The 26,592-nt window shown below is 34.5% G+C and overlaps 6 protein-coding genes across 7 annotated transcripts; 5 read left to right on the top strand and 1 right to left on the bottom strand.

Annotated features, from left to right (window-relative positions):
- Window positions 1-11: 11 nt before the first annotated feature.
- Window positions 12-1,302, top strand: LOC18030648 (cold-regulated 413 plasma membrane protein 4). Its single transcript, XM_006411886.2, has 4 exons — window positions 12-398; window positions 485-592; window positions 687-757; window positions 881-1,302. The coding sequence occupies exons 1-4, from the start codon at window positions 220-222 to the stop codon at window positions 1,132-1,134; spliced, it is 612 nt and encodes a 203-aa protein (XP_006411949.1). The 5' UTR covers window positions 12-219; the 3' UTR covers window positions 1,135-1,302.
- A 596-nt stretch (window positions 1,303-1,898) lies between these two features.
- On the top strand, window positions 1,899-3,548 carry LOC18030649 (oxygen-evolving enhancer protein 1, chloroplastic). Its single transcript, XM_006411887.2, has 3 exons — window positions 1,899-2,181; window positions 2,631-2,924; window positions 3,008-3,548. The coding sequence occupies exons 1-3, from the start codon at window positions 1,954-1,956 to the stop codon at window positions 3,461-3,463; spliced, it is 978 nt and encodes a 325-aa protein (XP_006411950.1). The 5' UTR covers window positions 1,899-1,953; the 3' UTR covers window positions 3,464-3,548.
- A 165-nt stretch (window positions 3,549-3,713) lies between these two features.
- Window positions 3,714-5,618, top strand: LOC18030650 (CASP-like protein 5C1). The gene is made up of 3 exons (XM_006411888.2): window positions 3,714-4,028; window positions 4,104-4,236; window positions 5,430-5,618. Exons 1-3 carry the CDS (start codon window positions 3,889-3,891, stop codon window positions 5,616-5,618), a joined length of 462 nt encoding a protein of 153 aa, XP_006411951.1. The 5' UTR covers window positions 3,714-3,888.
- An 8,181-nt stretch (window positions 5,619-13,799) lies between these two features.
- Window positions 13,800-14,646, top strand: LOC18030651. Its single transcript, XM_006411889.2, has one exon. It carries the CDS (start codon window positions 13,933-13,935, stop codon window positions 14,434-14,436), a length of 504 nt encoding a protein of 167 aa, XP_006411952.1. The 5' UTR covers window positions 13,800-13,932; the 3' UTR covers window positions 14,437-14,646.
- A 2,605-nt stretch (window positions 14,647-17,251) lies between these two features.
- Window positions 17,252-20,160, top strand: LOC18030652 (cytoplasmic tRNA 2-thiolation protein 2). Its single transcript, XM_006411890.2, has 8 exons — window positions 17,252-17,304; window positions 17,637-17,949; window positions 18,034-18,382; window positions 18,476-18,562; window positions 18,841-18,962; window positions 19,056-19,134; window positions 19,232-19,629; window positions 19,832-20,160. The coding sequence occupies exons 2-8, from the start codon at window positions 17,654-17,656 to the stop codon at window positions 19,878-19,880; spliced, it is 1,380 nt and encodes a 459-aa protein (XP_006411953.1). The 5' UTR covers window positions 17,252-17,304; window positions 17,637-17,653; the 3' UTR covers window positions 19,881-20,160.
- A 175-nt stretch (window positions 20,161-20,335) lies between these two features.
- On the bottom strand, window positions 20,336-25,457 carry LOC18030653 (BEL1-like homeodomain protein 2). Of its 2 annotated transcripts, XM_024149947.1 has the most exons (5): window positions 25,344-25,457; window positions 23,950-25,204; window positions 22,680-23,071; window positions 22,112-22,172; window positions 20,458-21,045 (listed from the first exon to the last, which is right to left on the bottom strand). In XM_024149947.1, exons 2-5 carry the CDS (start codon window positions 25,126-25,128, stop codon window positions 20,458-20,460), a joined length of 2,220 nt encoding a protein of 739 aa, XP_024005715.1. In that variant the 5' UTR covers window positions 25,129-25,204; window positions 25,344-25,457. The 2 variants fall into 2 exon arrangements, with proteins under 2 accessions (XP_006411954.1, XP_024005715.1); XM_006411891.2 differs by lacking the exon at window positions 25,344-25,457 and having other exon boundaries at window positions 20,336-21,045; window positions 23,950-25,128.
- Window positions 25,458-26,592: the final 1,135 nt, after the last annotated feature.

A 26,592-nucleotide genomic window follows, 5' to 3' on the forward strand; every position in this document is an offset into this window, starting at 1 on the left:
ACACAGAAATCACTTCGTCTTCTTTTTTAATTCCTGTCTGAAATTTTCAAAGAATCGCTGTGAGGTGTTTTGTGATTAGTTATAAATACTCCATTATTGTTATAACTGTTTCGTGATTATATCTATTAATACTCTGCTATATATTGTTATATAACTTATATAACTCGAATTGTATCGTGTGAGAGAGTTTACATTACACAAATAGAAATAACATTCAAAATGGGAAGAGTTGAGTATTTGGCCATGAAGACTGAGGAGGAAATGACGGGAAATCTGATCACTGCCGATCTGAATGAGTTTGTCGCCGCCGCGAAGAAGCTCGTGAAAGACGCAGCGATGCTTGGTGGCTTAGGCTTTGGCACGTCTTTCCTCCAATGGGCCGCTTCAATATCCGCCATGTGAGTCAAAAAAAACACTCTTTGTTTTTTGTTTTTTTGTTTTTTTGGGATCATTGTAATGATTTTGTTATTGTTTGTTTTGACAGTTATCTGTTGATACTGGATCGTACCAATTGGAGAACCAAAATGTTGACTACCCTTTTGGTGCCATACATCTTTTTCACACTTCCGTTCGTTATCTTCAACTTCTTGAGGTAATCAAGAACAAGTAAAATCTTTCAAATAATGTTATGGCCTTCTTGTAAGAATGTAACATGACCAAGTCAATGTTCGATTCAATTTTCACAGGGGAGATTTTGGGAAATGGATTGCTCTCATCGCGGTCACAATAAGGCTTTTCTGCCCTAAACACTTTCCAGGTATCGTCAGAACCCACACTTTTATATCATTTGACATTAGTTTGAATTCCAACCTAGAAATCACTAAATTTTTATCTTAAAACTCTCTTTTTCCCATTTTTTTTAATCAAATGAAACATGTAGATTGGTTGGAGATTCCGGGAGCATTGGTACTTCTTCTAGTGGTTGCACCTAGCCTCATAGCTGGGACACTAAGAGAAAGTTGGGTTGGTGCAGTAATATGTCTTGTAATAGCATGTTACCTTTTCCATGAACACATTAAAGCTTCTGGTGGATTCAAAAACTCTTTTACTCAGAAGAATGGAATCTCCAACACCATCGGGATCGTTGCCCTCCTCGTTTACCCGGTTTGGACCATCTTTTTCAACATCTTTTAAGCATAGGCCTCTAGGCACATTCAACATTTTTGTGCCTTGCTTTCATTTTTAAAGTGTGGATTGCAGCATGTGTTTCAAGATATCTTGAATAAACAACAAAAGAAATTTCAAGTGTGACTTGTAAGATATATTGGATTGTATATTTCCTTGTGTGTTGAATGAACTCTTCAACATTTTAGACTACACTATTTATTGGTTGTGACTTTTAGCTTTTAGATATGAAGGTTTGTTTTTTTTGCTGTACTAATGAAGACCAAAACACCGAGAGCCCATGCATATATGATATAGCACACATATTACTTAAAATAAACTAATTGTTCAAATCTGGCTGTGACCAAAATTTAACACAGCGTAACAACTTACACGGATTATGCTGCCTAATAGAAACTTTTTTTTGGTAAAAACTAATGATTCAATGATAATTAACTAATGAGTCAATGATAATTTTGATTGGCGCATTTGAATATGTGATATTGTGAAAAGACTTTTTGTTGGATGTTTTGACTTCAGATAAATAAAGCATGTTACCCAAAAATAAATGAAAAAATAAATAAATAAACTAACCACAATCCACAGCCTTGGCACTAAAACTACGTGCCGTTTGTCGTATCCAACAGTGTAATGCCTGACGTTGTAATAGCGCGCAGTCTTCTACTAGACTACTACAATCAATTAAGATGCCGAATCTTTGATGACCAACGATCACCAGCCACGTGGCATAAGACAGAACCTGATAATCCCCATTGAAACCTCAATGTCACAAAAGAGACGCATCAGAGAGCTTTTTGTCTTCACAGCGAAGGAACTTTGCGGCGGACGATGGTCGCTTCCTTACAAGCCGCCGTTACCACCGTGGCTCTTCCGTCTCGCGCCGCCGCAAATCTCCGGCCTCCTTTTCAGTGTGTCTCTAAATCCTTCGGCGTCGAGCAGGTGACGAGCCGTGTCTACTGCTCCCTCCACGACGATCTTAAGAGCTTGGCTCTGAAATGCGTTGAGACTACCAAGATCGCCGGTCTTGCACTCGCCACCTCTGCTCTTGTCGTCTCGGTACGGTTTCTTGCTGCTCGAGAAGTTACAATCTTAGATACCAAAGGACTCAACCTTTTTACATGATCGCTAACTTAGAGTTGTTAAAGAAACTAAACAATATGCAGAGAACTTATGGAACATAACAAACTTAGCCGAAAATTTGGGTATCTCAGTGTTCAATAAATTACAGTGATTGATGCTAAAGAGTAAAGTCTCAACCTTTGAACAATATTGAGAGGAATTGATGAACGTGAACATATTGGAATTATAAAATTGAGATTTCTTCCACTTCAGAAATTTATATCTTCGAAAGCTAAAAGATTCAATCTTTAAAGTGTGATTCCTATGATCAGATTCTTAAACGATCTTGATTCTTAAAGTAGGGTTTAAGAATCTGATCATTTCATAGAGACCAAAGATATTGAAATTCTGTAACATATGTTTTTCTTTGTTTTTGTGTGGATAAGGGGGCAAATGCGGAAGGAGTGCCAAAGAGGCTAACTTTCGACGAGATACAGAGCAAGACTTACATGGAAGTGAAAGGAACAGGAACCGCGAATCAATGTCCGACCATTGAAGGTGGATTGGATTCATTCGCCATAAAGCCAGGCAAATACTACGCCAAGAAATTCTGCTTAGAGCCAACTTCATTCACAGTCAAAGCAGAAGGAGTTAGCAAGAACTCCACGCCTGATTTCCAAAACACAAAGCTCATGACCCGTCTTACCTACACGCTCGACGAAATCGAAGGCCCTTTTGAAGTAACTCTTTTTGCTGCTCAAACCTTCCAAACATTCGAATCATCAATCCATACAAAATCTCAACTTTGGTATTGGTTCAATAGGTAGCATCCGATGGAAAGGTGAAGTTTATAGAGAAAGACGGCATCGATTACGCTGCAGTGACAGTGCAACTTCCAGGTGGTGAGCGTGTACCGTTCTTGTTTACTATCAAGCAGCTCGTGGCCTCGGGTAAACCAGAGAGCTTTGGTGGAGATTTCTTGGTGCCATCTTATAGAGGCTCATCTTTCTTGGATCCAAAAGGCCGTGGTGGCTCTACTGGATATGATAATGCAGTTGCATTACCTGCTAGAGGAGACGATGAAGAGTTAGCTAAGGAGAACAACAAGAACACTGCTGCTTCAGTTGGTAAGATAACACTTAGTGTAACGAAGAGTAATCCCGAGAGCGGTGAAGTGATCGGTGTCTTCCAGAGCATTCAGCCTTCGGATACTGATTTGGGTGCTAAGACTCCTAAGGATGTTAAGATCCAAGGAATATGGTATGCCCAACTTGAATAATAATACATAGGAGAATCTGTTTTTTTTTTTTTTTCTGTCTGTAAATGTTATGATTACCCAAAAGAGTATTTGATTCCAGATCATAGTACATGTGGAACTCCATTTGGTGACACTTTTTTGGTTTAGCTGTTAACACTTTTGGCTTTAATCACAAGCTAATTATTGTGATAAAAAGACTAATTATTAGGGATTAAGATATCATATTTCTAGATCTTGATAATTGCTTTTAACAGCAGGATGATATCTGGTTAAGAAATAAGAACAAGAAAACCAAGCCTTATGAAAAACAGAGGACCTTCGTTCTGTTTCTTAGCTTTGTCTTCCTTTCTCCATCAAAGTTCAAATCTTTTAGAGAACCCAAAAAAATGGAAGATCGAAGCATGTAAAAATGACGAGGAAGAGAAGCGATAACAAAGGCTTTGTTCATGGAGGTGGTTAGAACGGCGTCGCTTGGAACTAGCTCAAGCTTTGTTCTTCGTCTCGGACAGACTCTGTTCTCTTCTGCTTCACTTCTGTTCATGTGCTTTAACGATGATGACGATTTCTACGCTTACACTGCCTTCTGGTAATTTTTTTAAAAAATATTTCATTTAAATCTATAAAACAAGTTTCGAAGAGACTTATGACTGTTGTGGAGCAGTTATTTAGTTACAGTGATGGGTTTAGTGACACCATGGAGCGTGACGTTAGCCCTAATTGAAGCTTATTCCGTTATCGTTAAAAGCCTTCCTCTACAAGCAACAGTTTTGTCTGTCATCGTCTCTGGAGATATTGTAAGTTATCAATGTGCTTTTAAAAACAATTGGTTCATTTGATTAGAAAGCGTGTTTTCAGTTGAACCAATTGTTTAGAAAAGGTGTTACCAAATAAATCAACTGTGGCTAGTAATAGACATGTGGATATGGATTAGATTTTGATTGGTTCCTATCAGAATACAATTCAAGAACCATTGAAATTGTAATACATTCCACAACTTTATATTAGCTTTTATGCAATAACTTCTCCCACTATAATATCTGTGGTGGACCATATGAGAAGGATGGATATCCGAATCACATTAGGCTCATTAGCCATTAAAAGGATAAGGCTTTAATTTAGACACCAACCTAGTTATCTAATAATGGTATCCACTGTAAAGAATTGTTTCGGTGTTCTAAACTTCGGATCAACTATTCTTTATCAATGTTAGCAAAAACTGTTTTGTTTTCTTGTTTAACTTAGACTACTTTCTTTCTTTTTTGGTAATTGAGTTTGTGGTGGAATCTCAAAGCAACAATAGTAAGTGTAGATGTTGTAGTAGGCCAAACTTTTCAGGAGGGCGGTCCAGACATGTTTTGGACCGGCCAAGTTCTGATTTTAAGATTTTGAAAATTCAAATTATACTATGAACTGGTCCATATAGAATCATTTCTATCAAGATTAGATCAGAATATTTTGGATATTTTTTTGCAAAAAACACGAGATCATGTAGAAATTATCATCATTTATATTGAACTAGCTCATGTAAAACGAGTAATACCAAAGCTACAGATAAAGCTGATCCAACACTTCAAAGCATCTTACATAGAACATAGTCATCATGTGAACATATATATTGCAATTATCAATGGAATATCGATCACTTGCCTTTCTTTATCAAGATTGTGAAATCACTAGAATACATCAACTTGTAGTACATCTATGTTGTTATTGTTGGTTAGTGGTCGACTCTTTAGATATGATGGCTCTTCGAAGGAGCTTCAATGTAGCTTTTATTTACATATTAAAATTACATTAACATAAACACACACACACATACACAAAAGCAAGAGTCTAAATTAAATTGTACAAAGAAAACTTTGTTTATCGAAATAACACAATTGCTATTTAGAACTAGTTTGAACTATCCTATCATTTAGCAAATGATAAAGAGCAAAAAGGGTTAATTTGCTAATTATAATCTTTTTAAATATTTGGGTTTATTCAGCTTTTGTCGTTTCTATCGCTGGGAGGTGCATGCTCGACGGCGAGCGTGGCCATACTTTTGATCGGCGCTGGAGAGAAGCATTGTGATCGGTATAAGTTATCGGCAACAATGGCGTTCTTGTCTTCCTTTCTTTCCTTTGCTTCCACTTTCTTTAACTTTCGTCTTCTTCCTTCTCTAATTTCTCGTTAAGTCATATGTATATATTTCCTTTCACCAGTTTATATTTTTATACTTTCCTTTTATATTTTGGTGAATAATGATAATTTTGTATTTGTTGTAGGAAAAGAAAAAAAAAATTAATCGAATTATGTCTCAAGTCTCAACGCATAAATTATGGGCAGGGTAACTAAAATATCTGGGATTTCATCCATTGCGATCAGCTCTGGAAATTAAGAAATCATGTACCCATCAAAATTGAACCATGCATGATATATCTTGATTTCAAAATCCAGAATACAGATCCATGTATATTCAGACAAATTCAGGATGGCAATTATTTTTAAAAACAAATATTTTCGAGTGCTGTCATTTATATAATTTTTCAATTTTTCTCATTTATTTTATTTTTTGGTCGAACCTCATTTATAATATTTATTTTTAGATATTTGTTTGATTTTTTTTTAGTTCTCCCTTATGAATTTTAATGCACATTCGTATTCTAGATATCCGAAAATCGCATCAATTTAAAAGCTGTACTTCGGATCCACTTATCGTTAGGTTCTATAATATCACACTCGCCCTATATAACCCAGTTTTTGAAACTTTTTTTTCAGGAAAAAAAACATAGGTCTAGTTACGACGACTTTTTTATACGATATCTTAAAACTCTATATTCCGAATTTGTTGAAATAGCAAATGTCATATCGGATGTCCCATTAGAACACTGTTATTTATAGACAACTTTTGTAACCTTTTAACTGTAACATTTTGACCTTTTTATAGCACATAGTTGGTAAGGCTTGTTGCAGCATTGCACATGGTCACTCATGGCCCATGGCCATCAGTTTATACAAAACTTTCTCAACTAAATTTTACTCCAAATTTACTAATCAAGGACTCAATCTATATCGATATCTGTTCTCATAATTTATAAGACAACAAACAAAAAGACTATGATCGATGTAATAAAGGTAAAAAAAACGTAATATTCAAACTAGTCACTGTAAATTTAGTTATATAATTGTATCAAAGAATTAATTCATTTGAAAGATGCGTGGCCCCATGCATGATAAGTGATATGGTATCGATCGTATTTATCAAAAACACATAGATGATCGATAATTTAAGACGACACGTATAAGTTAGAGGAATTAACTACTTGATTCTACATTACATTTTCTTCATTAATCAGAATTTCACGTTAAACCCAAAAATCATTATCAAGTAACAACAGTTTTTCGATAAGTATTTATTAGATTAAACTGGCCATGATGTCAAATAAGTATATCTTTCACATATAATAATAGATGAGAGGCATGAAGATCTACACTATATCCTAATTCCCAAGAGTTTGATCCCAAATCTCATTTGGTCTGCAAATATCTGGATTTAAATAAGTATTTATCTGTATTAATTACATACATACAGATGAATCCAATTAATTAGTTTTGTGATAATAATTTTTTATTTCATTTGCTTATAGATGAGAACTGAGTTACGGATATTAAATGTTCGTATTTATTAATTAAAGGCACCGGCTTGTTCAAGTACATGCACATACAGATTCATGTGCTCCGTACGTAAGTCCCTATAGATTTCTTAGATACCGAAATCAAAACATAAACAAAAATTTATATGTTGTTTTAAGTTTAAATCATATAGAATCATTTGAACAAAAACAAAAGTAACTTTTATTGAGATTAAAAAATAAAATAAAAAGTGTGAAGTCCCAACTCAAAATTCTGTACATTTCTTTCAACCAAATACAATAATTTCAAAATCTCTTCCAAACAACATTCGAATTCAGAGAAGCAAGATTTTCTACTTTTTTGGAGATTCCACCTGACCGTAAGTTTATTTTCATACATAGAATAATTCAGTTGATTTTTATGACATTCAAAATTGTTTTGTTCACTCAACAAATTTAAAATCATTTCTCTTATATAAGCTTCCGTTTTTTTACTAATTAATTAATATGTTAAATAAATTTTAGTTCAGACAAACAAAAAAAAAAGTTTTAGTTATGCATAATACTAATTTCAGTTATCTGTCATATGTTGATATAATCATGTTTTCATCATATTATATCGTTGCCATTAAACCCGTTCTCATAGCAAAATCTTGTACACACACAAAACCATATATAGAAATCTTGTAAACAACTATTCAAATTAATTAACATCAAAACAAAAAAAAAAGCTATTCAAATTTACTTTTTGTATCAAGATTATTAATATAGAATGTTCTGCAAAATCGAGACCAAAACAATAATAGTTGATACTTTTATATACGACCCATAATTAGGAAGAAATCTTAAGCGATCAGAACTAATTGAAGATAAAGGGACCTACGACAACCTTGCATGATGATGAAACTTTTGATTCTAAGTTTCTATGAAAGTTATAAGATGGGAAGTTTCATCGTAATGACGAGTTTGAGTTTTTTTCAATGAATCTAAAGAGCAAAACAAAAATTATTGGACAAAAAGAAGGAGCCCCACTATTGTATACAAAAACATATCAATAATACAAAACCCCCAAAAAAAAAACAATAGATTCCATATAGTATGAATCATATCTTCTACCTAAAGATATATAAAAAATAAATAAAATTTGAGCATATGGATATTATCCCCAAGTACTCCATTCCATGTCGTTTGTCGCTTGATGTTTTTGCTTGTTCCGTCTTTTGAATCAAATGGAGGAACTTTTTCTGTTTAAGAATTAAATTAATATTTAGAGAAAAGCAACCACACCTCAGTGACATTTTTTAATAAAGTGATTTTTAGCTAAATCGTTACATTTTTTAATCAGTTAGTTGTAGGAAAATGTTTCTCCCGTTAAACATGAATACAAATTTTCGTAAGACGATCGAGGTCATTTATTTATTTTTTGTGAAAAAGAGAAGATCACCTTCTATCATAAATTATACTAATCTACCATTTTTTTTATAATACTTAAATTAAATAACACCAATATTATGTTATAAAATGCAATGGATCATACTTATTATAGTTCTAATGGCTATATATGTTTTTTTTTTAAAAATGGCTATATATGTTAGGATCCCCGAAAATTTCCTCTCCTAACTAAGGTTTCCGAAATTTCTTGTTGGACATTATTTTTTTATTTTTCTTTTTATTTGCGAACATAAGGTTTTTCTTTTTTACCAGTAACAGCGATTCAGCGAACATAAGTTTGGTCATGATGTTTCTACTGATGACGAAAATATATAACTTGACATTAGATATTTACGTCGTATTTTGTCGGTATAACTGCATATTCCAGTATAACTCCCAGCTGTATCAAATATTGAGTCAGACTAATTAATCTTGTTTGTGTACCGTGTACGTGAGAAGATGAAAATGTTGTTAAGAGTCTTCGGCTAATCATGTTTCTCTGTATACACGTGTGTGACCTGTAGATTTTGAGTTGGATAATTAGAAGTCAAATGTTTATATATTGTTTTACTTTATAAATTATACAAGTAGATATATAAACACATGCAGGGACGCGCCATGAGTGTTACCCAATTTTGACTATTTCCTTAAGATTAATTATTCTGATGTGAATACAAATTGGAGAAATAATTTGTAATATCTTCACAAATACAACCAAAAGATGCACATATTCAAACGGGAGCTTTCAATAAAGCATTCTCTTCTTGTTGAGTCAAAGAGGTAATGATTGGTTCAATCTTCTCGTTTGTGGGGTGAGACCGCGAGAGGGAGCATCCATGAAGCTTCATATATACAAAAGCATGGAGCAATGGAGCATGTGACGTTTTCTTTCTTCTTCTACATGTACAACAAACCTTTCCAATAATAATGATAACTATTATTAATTTTTGCGACCCATTTTTAATTTAGATTTACAAAAAGTAATGAATAAAACAATCACAGTACGTAATTACGACTCAAGTATCAATTATAGAGAACAAAGACATTATTGTTTACAGCAAAATTAAAACACAGATTATGGGTGTATTACGACTAACAAGCATTACTTCGACAGTCCAGCTAAAACAATCGCTAAATATTGTAACATATTCTTAAAAAACTGGTACACTCTATATTTTAAACTCATCTTTTACGATCTGTCCGTCTGTCTTAATTATCTTGAGAAGTAGGGGTTACAACCAACTGTGTGTCTGTGTGATAGGCTAGTTAATTATGTTGCATGGTTTTTATAAAGCAAGTTCGACTCGTTTTTTATTAAAAATATTAGGTGTTTTCAATTCAGTGTCGATTGAGGCTTAATTGAACATCCATTGAGCGAAATTTTCTCTGTCAAATTGGCTTATTCTTAGAATTAGTCCGACGGTTTTATTATAGTTAAACCATATAATAGTCATTGGCTTCCAGCCGATACGAACCCCATCGATCATCCAAGATTAAAAGAAGAAATATGTGCTTATTTAAAAAAAAAATGTGCTTCATTTTCACATAATAATAGAAGGTTGTAATCAGATATAAGTAAAAGATGTAACTATATAAAATGGAAAACTACTACTCTACTAGCATAAGAAAGGGTAGTGTCAATAAATTACTATATAGCATAAGGTGGGGTGTTTTACGACAAAACTGCTTCAACTTGTCTTTTAACACAATTAATTGTTGACAAAAAAACACGAATTAATTGAGCATAATGTCTATAGTTTACATCAACTAATTAAGAGAGTTTAGGTGACCGATTTCAGCCTGTAACGGTCGATTAATAGTCCCTAATCAATTTGCATTAATTATAATTACTAAATTTAGAGCGGTTATTTGACCAAAACACTACTTCCTCCGTTTCATAATAAGGGTCATTCTGACATATTTCACACATATTAAGAAATTAATAAAATATACAAATATACTCTTAATTAATATGTTTTTATAACATTTAATTACAAAAACTATTATTTTTAAATGAGGGATAAAACAGGAAACTTTTTGAAACATTAAATGAAATCTAAAACAACACTTATTATGAAACGGATGGAGTATAAAAATAAATAGTACTCGTATTAGCTAAACACCCCTTGATTTCTGGTTGGCATCGTGGTGATAGTTGACAATTGACCCTCATCCAAATTCCAGTTAACAACCAAAATATTTTGAATACGTAGAATTCTGAACCAATACATTTTTTACCAGGAAAAAAAGCTGAACCATACATTCGATTATACATAAATTTATTTTAATTTCTTGATATAAAAAATCATATCCGAAGAAGCGAGAACAAATAAAGAGCGATGTCAACAGGCAACAAGGGATTTAACGAGTTTACGGCAACTCCAATATTGTCGGACTTTTTGTGGGACCCTTACGCCGGTACGTGGCATCTCATGGCTCAAAAATACGACACGTGGCCGTAATATTTTTAGGCCACGTCTTTCCCCTGCCACTTTCTTCTCTGCTATTCCTACACTCCCTCGTTACTACGTTCCGTGGACTCTCAGCGATAAGGCCACGTCTCTTGTTAACATCTTTGTAATTGAGGGCTAAGTTTAACCTTAACCTAGGCAGTGGCTACTGGCTACCCAAAAAAGGGCATGACTTAATCAGCTTAAAAGATCCAAATCGTTATTTTACGAGTTTTACTGAATTGTGGATTCCAAGAGATATTAATAAAACCGAGATCTAAGATGGCGAATATTACTAGTACTTATTCCCAAAATTCATGTCAAAAATTTACACAACTTTTTTATAAAAGATTATATCACAACTTGTTAACACGGAACTCACACATTAATTAAGAGTTTGTGCCGCTTTCCCCTTTTGTATAACTCGCTTAATAAATTCGTAAGCTATTCTCTGATCAAATTTAAACCGATCACTGACACCTATCAACAAAATCAAATCATTTTAATTGAGTTTAGGGCAAAGATAGAGTGATGTTACTTGAGTATATTTTTTCTATAGGAGTATATATGTTACTTTCCTTTTTCTCCGGACTTCACTTTTGATTGGATAAATCAGTAAATGCCTCTATATTAAATAGAAGGGTAAAGTAGTAGTCCTTACGCACCTTGGTAAACCAAAACCGCAACAAGTCTGCTTGCAAGTAAAACCATGGTCGCGTATTAGAAGTCTACCTTTTGGATGTTTTTTTTTTTTTTTTAAACTTATCTTTTATTTCTTCTTCGGTACTTTTCAAATGAGACATTGTTTGTGAGCGGCAGAGGCAAAAACATGCTCTAACAGATGAGCTCTGGCATTAAAACATACTTTTTGGATGCTCAATATTGTTGAAATCAACATTGTAAATTTGTAAGAAAGCTCTGGCTTCTTTCTATGAGTCGGATTGGTAGATTCCTTTTAATTATTATGGTTATAACAAACCGTTTGCTTGTCTACTAAGCAAACAAATAGTTGAAATTCTTATGACTAATATGAGCCATTCACAATCCACCCGAAAAGTAGCTGTGCAGCATATTTTACTGTTTTTAGCTCTGAAATTTTATTTTTATTATAAATTAAGAGAACAACTACACGAACAACTATAAATTATCATATAATTAGAGAAAAAATATTTATTACCAAAGTTTATCAATTATAAGTCATTACTGAAATTTGATATCTGAAAAATATAAATTGAACGGCATTGTTTTCTACTGAATATATAAAGCAACGGTAATACTTTCTTTTCATTCCGCTTCATTAACTACTTTGTTTAAAAACAAACCACCAATAAAATCATAAATGAAGCGTAAATATCGAAATAGTTAATGAAGATTAATTATTAGTAGAAATGTAGATATAAAACTGAATAAGACAGAAATACACTATACAAAATTAAAAACACATGTTACATATCTAGATGAATTTAAATTACATCAAAGGATCCGACAGCCTCTGGGGCAATCAAAATCATAGATTTAAAAGTGACAAGAAAGTTCATAATTATTCATATACAAAAAGGGATTCGATATATATATATATATATAAATTTGTAACCTATTCATAAAGGGCAGCAATAAAAATGGACCCTATTGTGATTTGAAGTTGTTTTATATCAGAGATATAATAATCTTAAGATCTTTCAACTTAAATTCGGAAACCCACCGTGCTACCCCACGAGCATTATATCAATTCAGTAAATTGATAATTTATCTGTTCACTATACACTCGTAATGGTCTCAAAACATGTGTATTCATATTCATAATAAACTCATGAAAGATGAAACAAGCTATCACACGCATGAAAATATATAATAAGTTACCACGAGATATTTTACTTCTTACGATTTCTTGCAATTGTCGTAAACCCGTATAACTCTACAAGCGTGGGTGAGTTTCATGTTTTTTTTTTTGACAAAATTTTCATGTCTTTTGATGTATAGGTTTTATTTTCTCTGAACAACCACTATGTTTATTTGTAAGTTATGTATATACTGGTCTTGCAAATCAACTTAAAAACATGTGTATTCATATTCATAATAAACTCATGAAAGATGAAACAAGCTATCACACGCATGAAAATATATAATAAGTTACCACGAGATATTTTACTTCTTACGATTTCTTGCAATTGTCGTAAACCCGTATAACTCTACAAGCGTGGGTGAGTTTCATGTTTTTTTTTTTGACAAAATTTTCATGTCTTTTGATGTATAGGTTTTATTTTCTCTGAACAACCACTATGTTTATTTGTAAGTTATGTATATACTGGTCTTGCAAATCAACTTAAAAACCATTCACAATGTGTCACACATTCTTAAAAATTTCATAGATTTAACTATAAACACACAGTTAAACAAGAAACCTTAAAAACAAAATTCTTTAAGGAGTATTAGTTTAAAAGTATTTAGAAATCATTTAGATCATAGTGAAGTGTAGGTGGTACTCTACAAAATCTTAAGAATAAATGCTACAATATCCCATATATATACGCGCGAAAACAGTTCCATTTAAGTTTGAAACGTAAACGAAGAAGAGAGAAATGATACTAGAAGAAGAGAGATGTCATAATAATTAAGGTCAGTACCTGACATAGTAATTATAGCTAATAATAATAAAGGAGTAAAAAAAATATCTAAACACACACAAAGCTGTCATCCTCTCCCCCACCACTTATACAGCCTGTCATCACTCTCCTTCTCCTATTGGTCTACAAAACGACAAAATCCTACGTGGCATACAACTTTTTTGTAAACACAACACAACACAAAAGTCACAAACTCTCTCTATTTATACACAAAATCTTTCCTTTCTCTTCCGCATTCCTTGTTTCCACTCTCAATAACCCCTTCCACTCTCACCGGAAACCGAGTCACGACTCACGGAGTCAACTCAGCGAGTTACCAAGAAATCATCATTAACAGTACTGAATAATATTTTGACAATACATAGAAATAAATGGGTATATGCAGTTCGAGCGAGTCGACTCAAGTGGCGACGGCGAAGCTGATCTTGCAAGATGGGAGGATGATGGAGTTTACGAAACCCGTCAAAGTCGGATACGTTTTGCTCAAGAACCCGATGTGTTTCATCTGTAACTCAGACGATATGGACTTCGACGACGCCGTCTCCGCCATTAGCGCCGACGAAGAGCTTCAGCTCGGTCAGATATACTTCGCTCTTCCTCTTTCTTGGCTTCGTCAGCCTCTTAAAGCGGAGGAGATGGCTGCATTGGCCGTCAAAGCTAGCTCTGCGCTCATGCGAAGCGGTGGTAGTTGTCGCCGGAAATGCGTAAATCCTATTGTCGTAGCTGATAAGTATCATCTTAGAGTTGGCTCCGGTGATGCTACGGTGGGTTCCGGCGGAGGAAGGAGGAAAGGGAGAAACGGTGACGGTGGTGGTAGTAGTAGTAGCCGGAGGAGGAAATGCTACGCGGCGGAGTTGAGTACGATAGAAGAGTGAAGGGTAGTTTTGGAATTTGTTGATAGTTGTAATTATGTTGGGGGCATTTTAGTCATTTTAAGAAGAAGCAATTTGCAAATTCGCAATGTTCGGAAAGTTCTCTTTTGGGAATTTAGTAGTAGTTAGTGCTACTTACTAGCATTTCTCATTGATTTGTCGAGTAGTTATAGTAAATTTTATTCTTGCAGTTTTTTCTTCTTCCCATGAAGACTTAAATCTCCATCACGCGACAAAATTTTTGGGTAATCTTAATATTTTAGTCAGTCATATTAGGTTAACAAAATTAAGAATTCATTTTTCAAATATAGAGAAATATAACTGATATCATTTCATAATTGTTATAAGGATAAGAAAAGAACATGTGACTGGTTCCAAAGATCTCGTAACGCGGTATTGGAATGCAAGATAAATTAAAATACTACAAGATTACACAAAATAGTCAAAATACATACATACGTGAAATTACATTTGTATATATATGGTTTTTACGATGGAAAATAAAGAGGTGTGCTTTCACATGTTTAAATGGAAAATAATGTTCTTTGATTAGTCCGATTTGTGTTCATTAAATAAAACTGAGTTCAGATTAATTATTTTGTGTAAAGATATTTCATGTCGATTAAATATATTTATCACGTCACATTTAGCCAGCTCCATTCTAATTGAAAACATATCCTGGAATAAATAATTCTTTAGCATTTAAGATGTCTTGTCTCAAGAGTATAAGTATAATATTAGGAATAAAATCAACTTGGATGTATGTTTTCTGAAGCATCATTTTTAAATGACTAGATTGAGAATAAAAAGGACTAGAAATCGGAGTACATGATTAACATGGGACCAGTTTATTCGCCTTTTGTATGCTTACTTAATAGTAATAGACAAAAGAATTTTAGAGATGACCTTAATAGCAATAGACAAATAATTTTATACATGACCTTGATGTTAGCCTTTTGTATGCTTTACTCCATAAGTCGTTTGAAAAGAATTCTCATTAAATTTGAAAATTATCGTCAGTTTAGTCTTAAAATGTTTGTACAAATCATAATCAATTTTATAGATGACCTTGATATTAGAGCCTCTTAATTCTAAAAGTCCAGCTGTTTGTTCGAGCTTCCAGTCATCAGCGATGTTGCCATTGGCCAATTCATTTATGATTTATATGAGAGTTTTTGTATATTAACGCGTCTGTCCTCTACATTTATTACTAATTATAAAGACTCTTTGGTTGACAAAAACAAAACACTCTTCAGTTCGTTCTATAACCCCATCTGTTTGAATGTGTATTGTTTCTTTTTAAGAAAGAATTTAAGCTTTCTGTAGTATTGTTTTCTTGTCTATACCCCGTAAATTTAGCTTCTGGATGTTCCTCGTTTATTTGTTTTTTTCTTCAGATTCTTTGGCTCTACCATTTCCCAAGATCTAGAACTAGTTTTAAATTATAATAGTATATACTTAGCGATATTAATTACTTAATTCTAATATAGTACTGTTACTCCAAATTTTATACTCAAATTTTAGATCCGACATAACTGAAGCAGTTGATTTCAGTCAGTTGAACCAACTATATTGAGAACTAAATTTGACTATATTAATAAATTGTTTCATTCATATTATCACATGATTCCTAATCAAGATTGCATAAGTAACTTCTTGTTATCTTTCTTCCATTACATATGTATATTTACATATCTATATATGTATGCATTATAAATTAACGATGTTCTATGTCAATTGGCCCAATTTGAAAAGAGCTTGGTTTGCAACCAAATTTGTCTCCTCCACGAGACCTCGACACAATCATTTTGCTTTGCTAATATCTCTACACAAAACCACATAAAAACAAAAAACAAAAAGGAAAAGGTGGCGAGAACAAAAAAAAGAGAGAGAGAGAGAGAAGAAATCAAGAAACTAATATACATCCATTACAGACATAAAGTTTCCTACCAAACGTCCATTTTTAAAATGTGAACAATATCCCACTTTTACCAAAACAAAGCCTTTTCGTAATATAATGTGTTTATTATATGCACTCTTTACTAATTTCCTTGAATCTTTTTTAAAAAGACTTTCTGTATTTATTCACTATTTATCTTTTCTTTTCAATGAGGGGAAAAACTTTCTGTATTTATTCACTATTAATCTTTATGCTTTTCAATAAAGATATCTCCAAATGTTCATGGGATGGATTACCAATGATATTCATTTGTGAACTGTGATATTCTATTACTGAGGACAGTGATCGTTACATTCGTTTTGTCCACTCGTCTCGTTAGGACTTAGGATAGTGGCTAAAGACATTAAGCTATTGCTTTTTTTTTGTGTGTAAATTTTTCAATGTTGCGCCGTACTCAAAAACAACTTTAGTAAAGTTGAATCAACCCTCTTTCTCGATACCGGTTAAGTTAAAATGCACTGGATTTTTAGTCATTGTTATCTAACTAAACTAACATAATTCTACATTCACAAATCCATACATCAATCTACATTATTTAATGAACGTAGCTTTTAATAAGTTTTTTAACTCGGACAATGACGAGACTAGAGAATGCCACGCTGGCTAGTCACTTTTAGTATTTATTATTCTACAAGACTACAACGTACATTTCACAAAGCCACAACGTCATCCCTGACCGGTATAAGAGGGAAAAAACGGCATGCAGTCTTAGATCATATTAGACCAAAAGCCACGTCTGATTTATTCAGTAAATATGGGCCTAAAAATGTTTGGGCCTTTTAAATTTATCTGGGCTTGATTGCATCTCTTTTTCTTTTTTTTCCCCCTGTTTCTACTAAGGTCTTTTCGTTCGTTGTTTTGTTCGCTTCACCATCTTCACCGCGCGACGACTCTCTTCCTATCGCAAACTGGTAATCAACCACTAAGCAGAAATCTCGATTCAGTTTTTGTACGTTTCGTTTGATTTAGGGTTTTTTCAGGTTTATGAGCTGTGTTTGAATCTGTCCACATCTCTATCTATTCATTATATTTCTACTCTCTTTAGACGTCCGTTTATAGCAAAAGTTAGCAATTTGCAATGGAATACGATTACATGCTGATTCAGTTTGGAGTTGCACTATCTTAATAAGCTCGTTAATGGCAGAAATTGGTTATTGTCTCATGAATTTGAATACTTGATAGTATCGTCTCCACTCTTCTGTTTTGTAATTCCCAATCTAAGTTTCCCGTCTTGCCGTCTCAGCCACTAGCGAATACGACATGGCTTGTAATTCCTCTGGCTGTGAGTCCGGTTGCAATGGCCGCGAGAAGGAAAATGGAGGCAAAACGGAGGAAGTTGCAGTAGCTGGTGGTGTTAATCAGGAGAGTGTCTGCGTTAAGTGTAAATGCAACGAGCCTATGGTTTTTGGGGACGGTGGCTCGGAAGATGGAAGATTCTGCGCCGATTGTTTCAGGAACAATGTCTTTGGGAAGTTCCGTCTCGCTGTTACTTCTCACGCCATGATTACTCCTTCGGATAATGTCCTCGTTGCTTTCTCCGGCGGATCATCTTCCAGGTTTTGCTCTCTTTGTTGTTTTCTTTCTTTTTCTCTCTGTTTTCGTTAACTGTTATCTAAACGTAGTGGAGTATGATGTCTTAGGGTTGCTCTACAATTTGTGCACGAGTTGCAAATCAAGGCTTTGAAGAATTATGAGGCGAGTCGAGATAGATCTTTACCTGTGTTTGGTGTTGGTGTTGCGTTTGTGGATGAAAGTGCAGCTTATCCTTCTCTTTCCACTGGAATGGTTGATGCGATCACGTGGATTCGATCCACTGTGGCTGATTTGTCTCCACCTGAAAAGGATCTCCATGTTGTTCCGATCGAAAGCGTCTTTGGTTCAGACTCTCTTGAAGCACGGGATAGGTTCGTAAAGCTGTTGGATTCTGTTTCTGACGAGACTGGAAAAGAAGACCTTTTGCTGCATCTGAGAATGTTGTCTTTGCAGAAGGTTTGGCTGTTATATTGATTTGTGTCTGTAGGGAAAAAACCAGTCTTGGAAATAACTTTATTTTGTTTAATATTGCTTGATAATCCTTTTTAGGTTGCCTCTGAGAATGGATATAACAGATTAGTACTAGGATCATGCACATCGAGACTCGCTTCCCATGTTCTTACGGCCACTGTCAAGGTGTGTTGCTTACCAGCCCTGATTGGACTCGTTTTTTTTCTTCTGTTTTTTGTTTTCTATAGATTGCATTGTAGAGAGATTGTCATGCTAGATAGCGAATACAATGGTTACATCAAAGAATGTAGATATTTCAGACATTTAGTTACATCTGTTAATATATGTTTTGGTGTAAATTTTATATTTTGTATTCATTGTTTATATGTATTTTTGTTTGGACATTCCATTTAGACTACTTTCTACCGACATTGTGTTTTGAAGTGCATTTTTTCTTGAGACAGGGACGAGGGTATTCATTATCAGCAGATATTCAGCATGTTGATGCGAGATGGAAGGTTCCCATTGAGCTTCCGCTTCGTGATTGTGTTTGGCAGGAAATAACTAGACTCTGCCATTTGGATAGGTACGTATATTAACTACCGTTGTCCACACATGTATATTCTTGGCATTTCCTGTTCAACTGTGAATGACATCTAATACATTTTGGGCAGGACAGTTTAAAGACTGTGGAGTTGGCTCGTCATCCTCAATCCGGGATCAATGACTTGGTGTCTTCATTTGTTGCTCTGTTGCAGGTGCATATTATGTTTTGTCTTCTGCGTTTCCTGTAGTGCATTGCATGGTTGCTTCTTACTTCTCTGTCTTTGCTGATTCATTGGTCTTCGTGTGCAGGAAGAAAATCCTTCTCGGGAGTGCACAATTGTACGGACAGCTGCGAAGCTGACTCCATTTTACTTCAATAAAATCCCCGAGACCGACGACTCTTGTGTTCCTTTGGCCACTCAGAGGCGTCTAAAGAAATTCAATCTCAAATATGACGGTTCTATGACTACTGAAGCATTCTGTCCTATCTGCAATGGCCCGCTAAATAGATCAGACTCATCGGATTTGAATACTTTGGATGGATGCCTTGAAACTGATGATGTCCTTTATGCTGCTTGCTGTTCAAGTTGCCGGTTTCAGATACTTCCACAAGATAGATCATCCCTTGAGCATTTCGGTTCACTTCTACCACATCACATGATTTCCCAAGCCAAGCATCAAAAGGTTAACAGTCAAGCTTATCTGAGGTGAGTACCTAAAATGTTAGTTTGCTAATCAATAGCACTGAACTTAGATTTGGTTTCATATTAGAGCTATTGATCGTTACCAGGATCAGTAAAAAGTTTGATATTAGCTTCCGGTTCTATATATTGTCACATCTCAGATCTCTTGGGCTCTTGAGGCCTGTGTTAAACTCTACTTAACGTTTGTTTTCCAAATTATTTTCAGGGAGAGAATAAAAGACTGTTTGCTCTTGGACAATGAAGAGGCTGTCTAAATCTGCAATGCTTGTGCTGCTTCAGATATCATTCTTCCCGGCTTGCACAAGGCAGAGAGAAATTTAAACTACGTTATATAGTTTTGTAATGTTTCTTGCTTACACTTCAAATGACCACACTTCACATGACCTGCTTGAAGCTAAGGAAGAAAGGAATCTCGATCTAGTTATGAGAAATTTTATACCATCATAAGTACTTATGGAGTTAATGGTTTTAGTTTGGTCGGTCAAGATTTTGGAAATTTATGAATCGAGCACATCTATATTATGAGTGACACATCAGGGATTTCGTACAATTATGGCTTATACAGTATGTGTAATATATATTACAGTAATAGAAAATAATTGGAACAAAATTACAGAGATCTTTATAAATTAAATAATCAAAGAAATTAAAGTACAGTTGCGTACGAATTGTTTTCTTCTGTTAAGGAGATTTTAAAAAAAAAAAAAAATACAGAAGAGGACTAAACTAAAGTATATTTCTTTCAAGAGAGTGAACAGATATTTTCCATGTAAGAAAACTGAAAACTATAATTGAAATTAAATTAAAATTAATTGGAGGAACAAAAGCCAACTAAAAACCACCAAAGTCTCTAACGCAAAAAGAAGGGTCCTTATCAGGCATATTGCCAGCATGGCGTAGACCAAGCGTGAGTGACACGTCACCAGTAGGGTTTGTCCCAAACCTTATAACATTAACACCATCAATGTCAGTATCATCGAACCCGCCAACACCTTGTTGACACGTGGCAACCGCGGAAAACGAAGCTGAGCCACCGTAGCTAGAGACTGCGGCGGCATCGGAGTAGGAGGAGGAAGGGAGTAGGAGTGATGAAGGGTCGTTTTCGTAGGCATTGATGTCGGATGATCTCAGACGGTGGCCTGTCGCTATTGCTGCGTCTGCGTCTGCGTCTGGTGCGGTTGCTTCTGACTGTGCAGTTGTCATTGGAGTTTGCGAAGTGGTCCGAACTGCAGAGAAGTTGCTTTCATTGTTGTTGGATTTTGTGCTCTTGTCGTTGTTGCTGTTTTTTGTTTCTTGATCTTCTTCGTTTTCTTCTAATTCTTCTTCTTCTCTTTCTCTTTCTTTTGATTCTTGTTGATACATTTCTTCCACCATTGGTTTCCATAATCTAACCCTAGCATTTATGAACCAATTTGACACCTGAATAAAAAAGACAAATTTTTTCACCAAGTTAATAATAATAGTTGGTTATATCTAAAGACGTTGTGGGCTCTTTTTATTATTTGTCATTTGGTTATTTAATGTATGCAAGAAAATGAGGGTTTCTTCGGGATAATTGAAAGCTGCAAACTTTGATGTACTTGAGGTAAAATGGTCCCTTTTTGAGTCTTTAATGTCGATCGCTTTCTCTCCCATCTCATACACATAACGCTCTCTCTCTCTCCTATGTTTGTGTGGGTTTGTCTATATATATATATATATGTATATACATATATAATAGTGATAAAACGAATCCCAAGAAAAGTTAATAGTGAGTGGAAGGCAAACACATGGTGTTCCTCTGTCGTCATATCAAACCAAACGAAGGAAAGAAACAAAAACCATGCAAAAGATTTATATCAAAACAATCACCATGGAGTCCTAGTTAGTGTGCTCATACATGATGTCTTCTTAATTTCTTTCCTCACCAAATAAGGTTTGTTTATCAACTTTTGTTGTTGGTAAAAGGTATAGGTTTATCAACTTCTAAACACTTCTTGATCATGTTTGTATTAAGCATATGTTTATTCAAATGGCCATTTTCTACATGACTACATGTATATATAGATAATGCGGGACATAAACTGTTAATGTACTACTACTAGTTGAACTACGTATACGTACTATTGTGGAGTTTTTACTAGCATAGAATCATATAAGAGTATAAACTAATTAAAGTTTGATTAATTCAAACAGAAATGTTTGATTGTGTTTCGATTTGCAAGTTAAAATTGGACTGTAATCCTAAGACATGTTACTACAAGATTAAGAACTCATTAGTAGTCCAGACTGTAATATTATCTAGAAACTAAAATTGATCCATAATACTGACTAAGAGTAAGATACTCAACTAACACAACTTTGTTAAACAATTAAAGGGAAATATCTGATCATCGAAGATCCTTTTTTTTAGGTGGGTTAATGTCTATGTAGATATACACATGTAGATAACTATATGTATTTTTGTTCAAAAAAAAACTATATGTATTTTTATTTATATACTGACCTGATTTCTGGATAAACCAGTCTGTCGTGCCAAGAGGTGCTTATCTGCATCGCTTGGATACCTGAGAAAGAGACCAGAAAATGACATCACTCTATCATTGCCCTAAACTCAATCTAATTTCTTTTCTTTATATTTTCTCTATATACAATACAATCAAGTATATGCAAGAAAAAGTACTGTCTTTCTCCTTCTTTTTCCTAACAAGGGCGTGAGAATCTAAGAGACAAAAGAAAAGCTGATGATTACATAGCATAGATACAGTTTCTTTTTTTTCTTCTTTAACTTAGTCTTTTTTTCTTGGATTTACTCATAAAGCAATTGACAGAGAGGTAAGAAAAAAAAAAAGTATAAAAACACTAGTCCTTTGCTTTATTTCCATTTTATAGATAACTATCACTAACAATAAAATAGCAAAATTCTCACTGACATAAAACTGAAGAAAGTAGTGATGAAATAACAAGAAAATATAGACTTTTTGTTCAGCTTTTTAGAAAATTAATTCCTGTCAAACGTGAATGATTTATGAGAAATGAATAATAAGAAACACATTAAAAAAAATTTAACTTACGGGTGGAGGAAATGCTCGAAGAGCCAAGCTCTAAGGATATTAACGGAGCGTTCAGGTAAACCACGTTGTGGCCGCCAAGCTTCTTGTTCCATCATTCCCATTTGGTGAAACGCACGTTGCTGACGCAAACTCTGTTCTAGCAATCGCAATCGCGGTGTTTCACCTTTAGTTAACCCCGAAGAAGATATTCCAGCTGCATCTTTGTCCCCAAGAAGCTCGCAACTCTGCTTAAGCTGAGCCGCGACCGCATCTTTAAGGCAACGAAAATGCCTTGACATAGCTTTCTGAGCCAATGCGGTATATGGCAACGCCGCGCCGTGGCCCATTACTATGTCGAATGAGTTCACAACCATTTGCATTTGCTCGCAGTAATGGTTGTACCGTCGGTCCACCTGCCAACAAAACGAAACTATACATTATACAATCCATGTATTTTTTTGATATTTGCTTTTTCTTATAATTAATGTTATTGTTAACTCGTGTGTGTTAAATATCCACGTGATTAGTATTAGTGTAAAGATTTGTTTTCACGGGCCGGGGACAATATATTAGTGTTCGAGTTTCTTCGAATAAAGTACAACTTGTCAATAAACAAACGAGATCAAATTAGTTACGTTCAAAGAGACGAATGGAAAATAAGATATTATAGACAAATTAAGGACCAGAAAATATACTCCAAAATTATCGTTTTCCTATCAACAGTAGGTTTTATCGTATCCTCGGGAATAAAATAAAATACCTTCTTTAGTGAGAAAAAATAAGTCAACTAAAAATTAGAATAATTCAATAATGGGTAAACAATTAAGTAACGTTAAGAGCTAGCATTAGGAGGACGTAGCTTATATGGAGAAGGAAACGCAAATTTAATTGATCGGTAGTTACTTAATGCATTTTTTTTCTTCGATTAATCGATTCCACCAATCGCTATAAGCATCAAAATATTCCTTCTAATACGACCGTCACACGAATAAAATAATTAAATGTTAAATAAATGATGGTAGGATTGCGTAATCAGACTCTAGCAAAATAATCAAATCACGACCAACAATTAGAATAATCTACCCACACAAAATGAACAATTCAGTCATATCATGTTTCTAGTTTCTTTGTAATAACATTTGGATCAATAGCGTATTTGACTCTGACAACAATATGAATTTTATGGAATTTCATGAAAAGTTTTTTACGTAAAATGTGTGAATGAAAATATCAGTAATTAAGGACCTAGTCAAAAATCAAGATTGAAACTAAAGAACAACTAATAACATACCTCTTCAAGCATGGTGAGTAGCTTAACTTTCCTTCTTTGATGCTCAATCCGATCAGACGCCGATAAAGGAGAATGATCCTTGATTGCTCCCGCCGACGAAGGAGAACCACCGGCACCACCGCTAGTATTAGGGTTTGAGCTGTTCCTAAGTTTGGATTTCTTAGAAAATCCTCTTCCAACGCTACAAAACTCCTCCAACAACTCTTGAGCGGCCATCGTGTACCTAGAGTTTCTTAGGATATTGACCGCTCCGGTGGAAGAGGTAGATGTCGCGGCGGCGGCCGCCGGAGATGATCGGAATTGGTTTAACACTTGATGATGTTGAGATGAATCAGCAAGAAGAGTCTTGAACTGATTGTATTGATGATGATGAGATGATGCCTTAGAAGAATTGCTTCCATAGTAAATGTTTCTTCTATACTCTTCGGCTTTTGCTGCAGCCTCTAAAGACGATGAGAGAGATAAGGACAAGCCTTGTCCTCCGCTGTTTTCCACGTGGACGGTCCCGATCTCCCTTTGGCTGTTGTGATGATGATGATGATGATGATGATGATCGGAGGAGGAGGAGGAAGATTGCCACGTCAGGTGTTGTTGGTGATGATGCTGATGTGGAAGCTGATGCATAGACATCGTATTAGCGTAGCCTTGATGATGATGAGATGGATTCGGTAGTAACATGTGAAGAGTTGAAGAACTGTGGTGGCTCCTTGTGGTGGTTGTCGATGCCGGAGACGGTGGTTGTTGCGGTGGCGGCGGATTCATCAAGAATAACTGCATGGCGGCGGCGGAATCCGTAGCATTCATCGCCGGAATGTTCTGATGTTGCTGCTCAAGTAACTGTCTATTTGACCGGAAAGATTGGCCGTGGTCAAGATCTCCTCCTCCACCACCGCTGCTTCCAGGGAAATTAAACATCTCTGATAACATTCCGGCAGTTTCGTAGACCGGAATCCCACTTCCGGCGACTGAGGATTCCTCGTCCATCTCTACCCTTTGATGTTCTTGCTTCTGCTGAGTTAAATTGGGAGAATCTGATCGGTCGAATCCATTAGAGAAGCTGAAGATTCCTCCTTGGTGTGGTTGATGAGGATGATGATGATGGTAATCTTGGGACATAGAATTATCGCAAAGAGTCTTCAAGAGAATTGTACAAGTAGGAGAAGTTTTAGCTATTCCCATATCAATCTTTCAATCTTCTTCTTCATGATATATATATATATATATATATATATATAAATATCTCTTTCTCAGGATCCTGTAATGATTCAGACAAAGAATCTTTAAAGAAAGAGAGAGATGGTCAACTAGGTTTTATGCTGTTTTTTCATCTATCTACATCATCTACAGACTACAGCTTATGAACAAACATATATGAGCAGAGAAGAAGAGAATACCTTTGGAGTTTGCTGCAGAGAAAAGAGAGAGACGATAATTGAACTTAGGTATCGTTTTCTCTCTCTCTTTCTGACTATCTCTTTCTGGACTCTCCTTTTCTTTGTTTTCTTTGTTACTAAGAGTTTATTCAGGAATTCCTTTAAAATAAAATAAAACTGATAAGTCTCTCCCAAAGCAAAAGGAAAGAGAGAAAAATATGAATATGATAGTGAGAGAAGTCACTCTTCTTTCTTCTTCGCCTTCCTTTTTAGCCCACCAATCTTCTTCATTAGTTTCTTTCGTAAAATTATTTACTAAAATTTTACCCAAAAAATTGTTGTACTAACCGATGTTTATGTAATCCATTGTATAAACAGATATTATTCCCTGCAAAAAAAAAAAAAAAAAAAAAACAGTGCATATTTCTTATTTTTCCGATTTTTTTATGACATTTTTATTTTGTTGACGATATAATAAAACTAAAGTTAACAGGATTATACGATATCAATATTTATATCTTCACGGAAATGTAGGCTGCCATCAACTATTTCTAGATGTTAGTTTTGGAAACTAATTTTAAAAGCAGCTAAAGGAATTAAAAGAAAAAGGTGAGTACAAGGTCATATTCCAATGATACGAACCACCACCATAATAAATATAAATAGTAATACTGTCGTGTGACCAAAAAAATAATAATAGTAAGATACTTGCCGCATCTATATTTCCCAAGATACCCTGAGTTTCGTCTATCGTTTTTTCTGATTACGCTGGGTTTACTATCCCAGATAGGGCCAATTAGGTCTATTCCACACTGGTCCTTGTTGGTGCGTAGCTCCTAACTTATATGATATTGCAGTACATAGGTTAGACCGTTAGACCTTAGTATGAATCTTAGATCAATAAAAACTAGTAATTAACATAATTTCAAATCCACAAATTTATTTTTAAAGTATCGATCAGAATAAGCTTACATTGTATGTGTGACCCTTGGGAATACCATGGAATTTTCTTTGTAGAGTAGACATAACAAAATCGTATTTTCGTTTATTACAGACTTTTATTTTTTGCCGAGATTATGATTAACTTAAAATTATAATTACTTTACCAAAACAAATGAGTCTGTCAAACTCAATTGCCATATCAACTGATTCTAAGTTCTAACAACAATTTAGTCACTTGAAATCGACTTTTTCATTGAACTGACAACTTAGCGACGTATTAAATAGCACTATTTAGTGATCACATTCACATAATATTCCACGTACACAG

This window comes from Eutrema salsugineum, unplaced genomic scaffold (assembly GCF_000478725.1).
Source record: "Eutrema salsugineum unplaced genomic scaffold, Eutsalg1_0 scaffold_1, whole genome shotgun sequence".
In the NCBI taxonomy this organism is placed as follows: domain Eukaryota; kingdom Viridiplantae; phylum Streptophyta; class Magnoliopsida; order Brassicales; family Brassicaceae; genus Eutrema; species Eutrema salsugineum.

Bases quoted from the DNA above. Each gene is read 5' to 3' on its own strand.
- LOC18030648 (XM_006411886.2), top strand. From the start codon at position 220: ATGGGAAGAGTTGAGTATTTGGCCATGAAGACTGAGGAGGAAATGACG. The intron at 399-484 runs GTGAGTCAAAAA...TTGTTTTGACAG, and splicing joins GCCGCTTCAATATCCGCCAT to TTATCTGTTGATACTGGATC. The intron at 593-686 runs GTAATCAAGAAC...CAATTTTCACAG, and splicing joins GTTATCTTCAACTTCTTGAG to GGGAGATTTTGGGAAATGGA.
- LOC18030649 (XM_006411887.2), top strand. From the start codon at position 1,954: ATGGTCGCTTCCTTACAAGCCGCCGTTACCACCGTGGCTCTTCCGTCT. The intron at 2,182-2,630 runs GTACGGTTTCTT...TGTGTGGATAAG, and splicing joins CCTCTGCTCTTGTCGTCTCG to GGGGCAAATGCGGAAGGAGT. The intron at 2,925-3,007 runs GTAACTCTTTTT...TTGGTTCAATAG, and splicing joins AAATCGAAGGCCCTTTTGAA to GTAGCATCCGATGGAAAGGT.
- LOC18030650 (XM_006411888.2), top strand. From the start codon at position 3,889: ATGGAGGTGGTTAGAACGGCGTCGCTTGGAACTAGCTCAAGCTTTGTT. The intron at 4,029-4,103 runs GTAATTTTTTTA...GTTGTGGAGCAG, and splicing joins TACGCTTACACTGCCTTCTG to TTATTTAGTTACAGTGATGG. The intron at 4,237-5,429 runs GTAAGTTATCAA...GGGTTTATTCAG, and splicing joins TCATCGTCTCTGGAGATATT to CTTTTGTCGTTTCTATCGCT.
- LOC18030651 (XM_006411889.2), top strand. From the start codon at position 13,933: ATGGGTATATGCAGTTCGAGCGAGTCGACTCAAGTGGCGACGGCGAAG.
- LOC18030652 (XM_006411890.2), top strand. From the start codon at position 17,654: ATGGCTTGTAATTCCTCTGGCTGTGAGTCCGGTTGCAATGGCCGCGAG. The intron at 18,563-18,840 runs GTGTGTTGCTTA...TTCTTGAGACAG, and splicing joins TTCTTACGGCCACTGTCAAG to GGACGAGGGTATTCATTATC. The intron at 18,963-19,055 runs GTACGTATATTA...TGGGCAGGACAG, and splicing joins AGACTCTGCCATTTGGATAG to TTTAAAGACTGTGGAGTTGG.
- LOC18030653 (XM_006411891.2), bottom strand. From the start codon at position 25,128: ATGGGAATAGCTAAAACTTCTCCTACTTGTACAATTCTCTTGAAGACT. The intron at 23,072-23,949 runs GTATGTTATTAG...TTTTGTTGGCAG, and splicing joins TACTCACCATGCTTGAAGAG to GTGGACCGACGGTACAACCA. The intron at 22,173-22,679 runs GTAAGTTAAATT...TCTCTTTCTCAG, and splicing joins TTCGAGCATTTCCTCCACCC to GTATCCAAGCGATGCAGATA.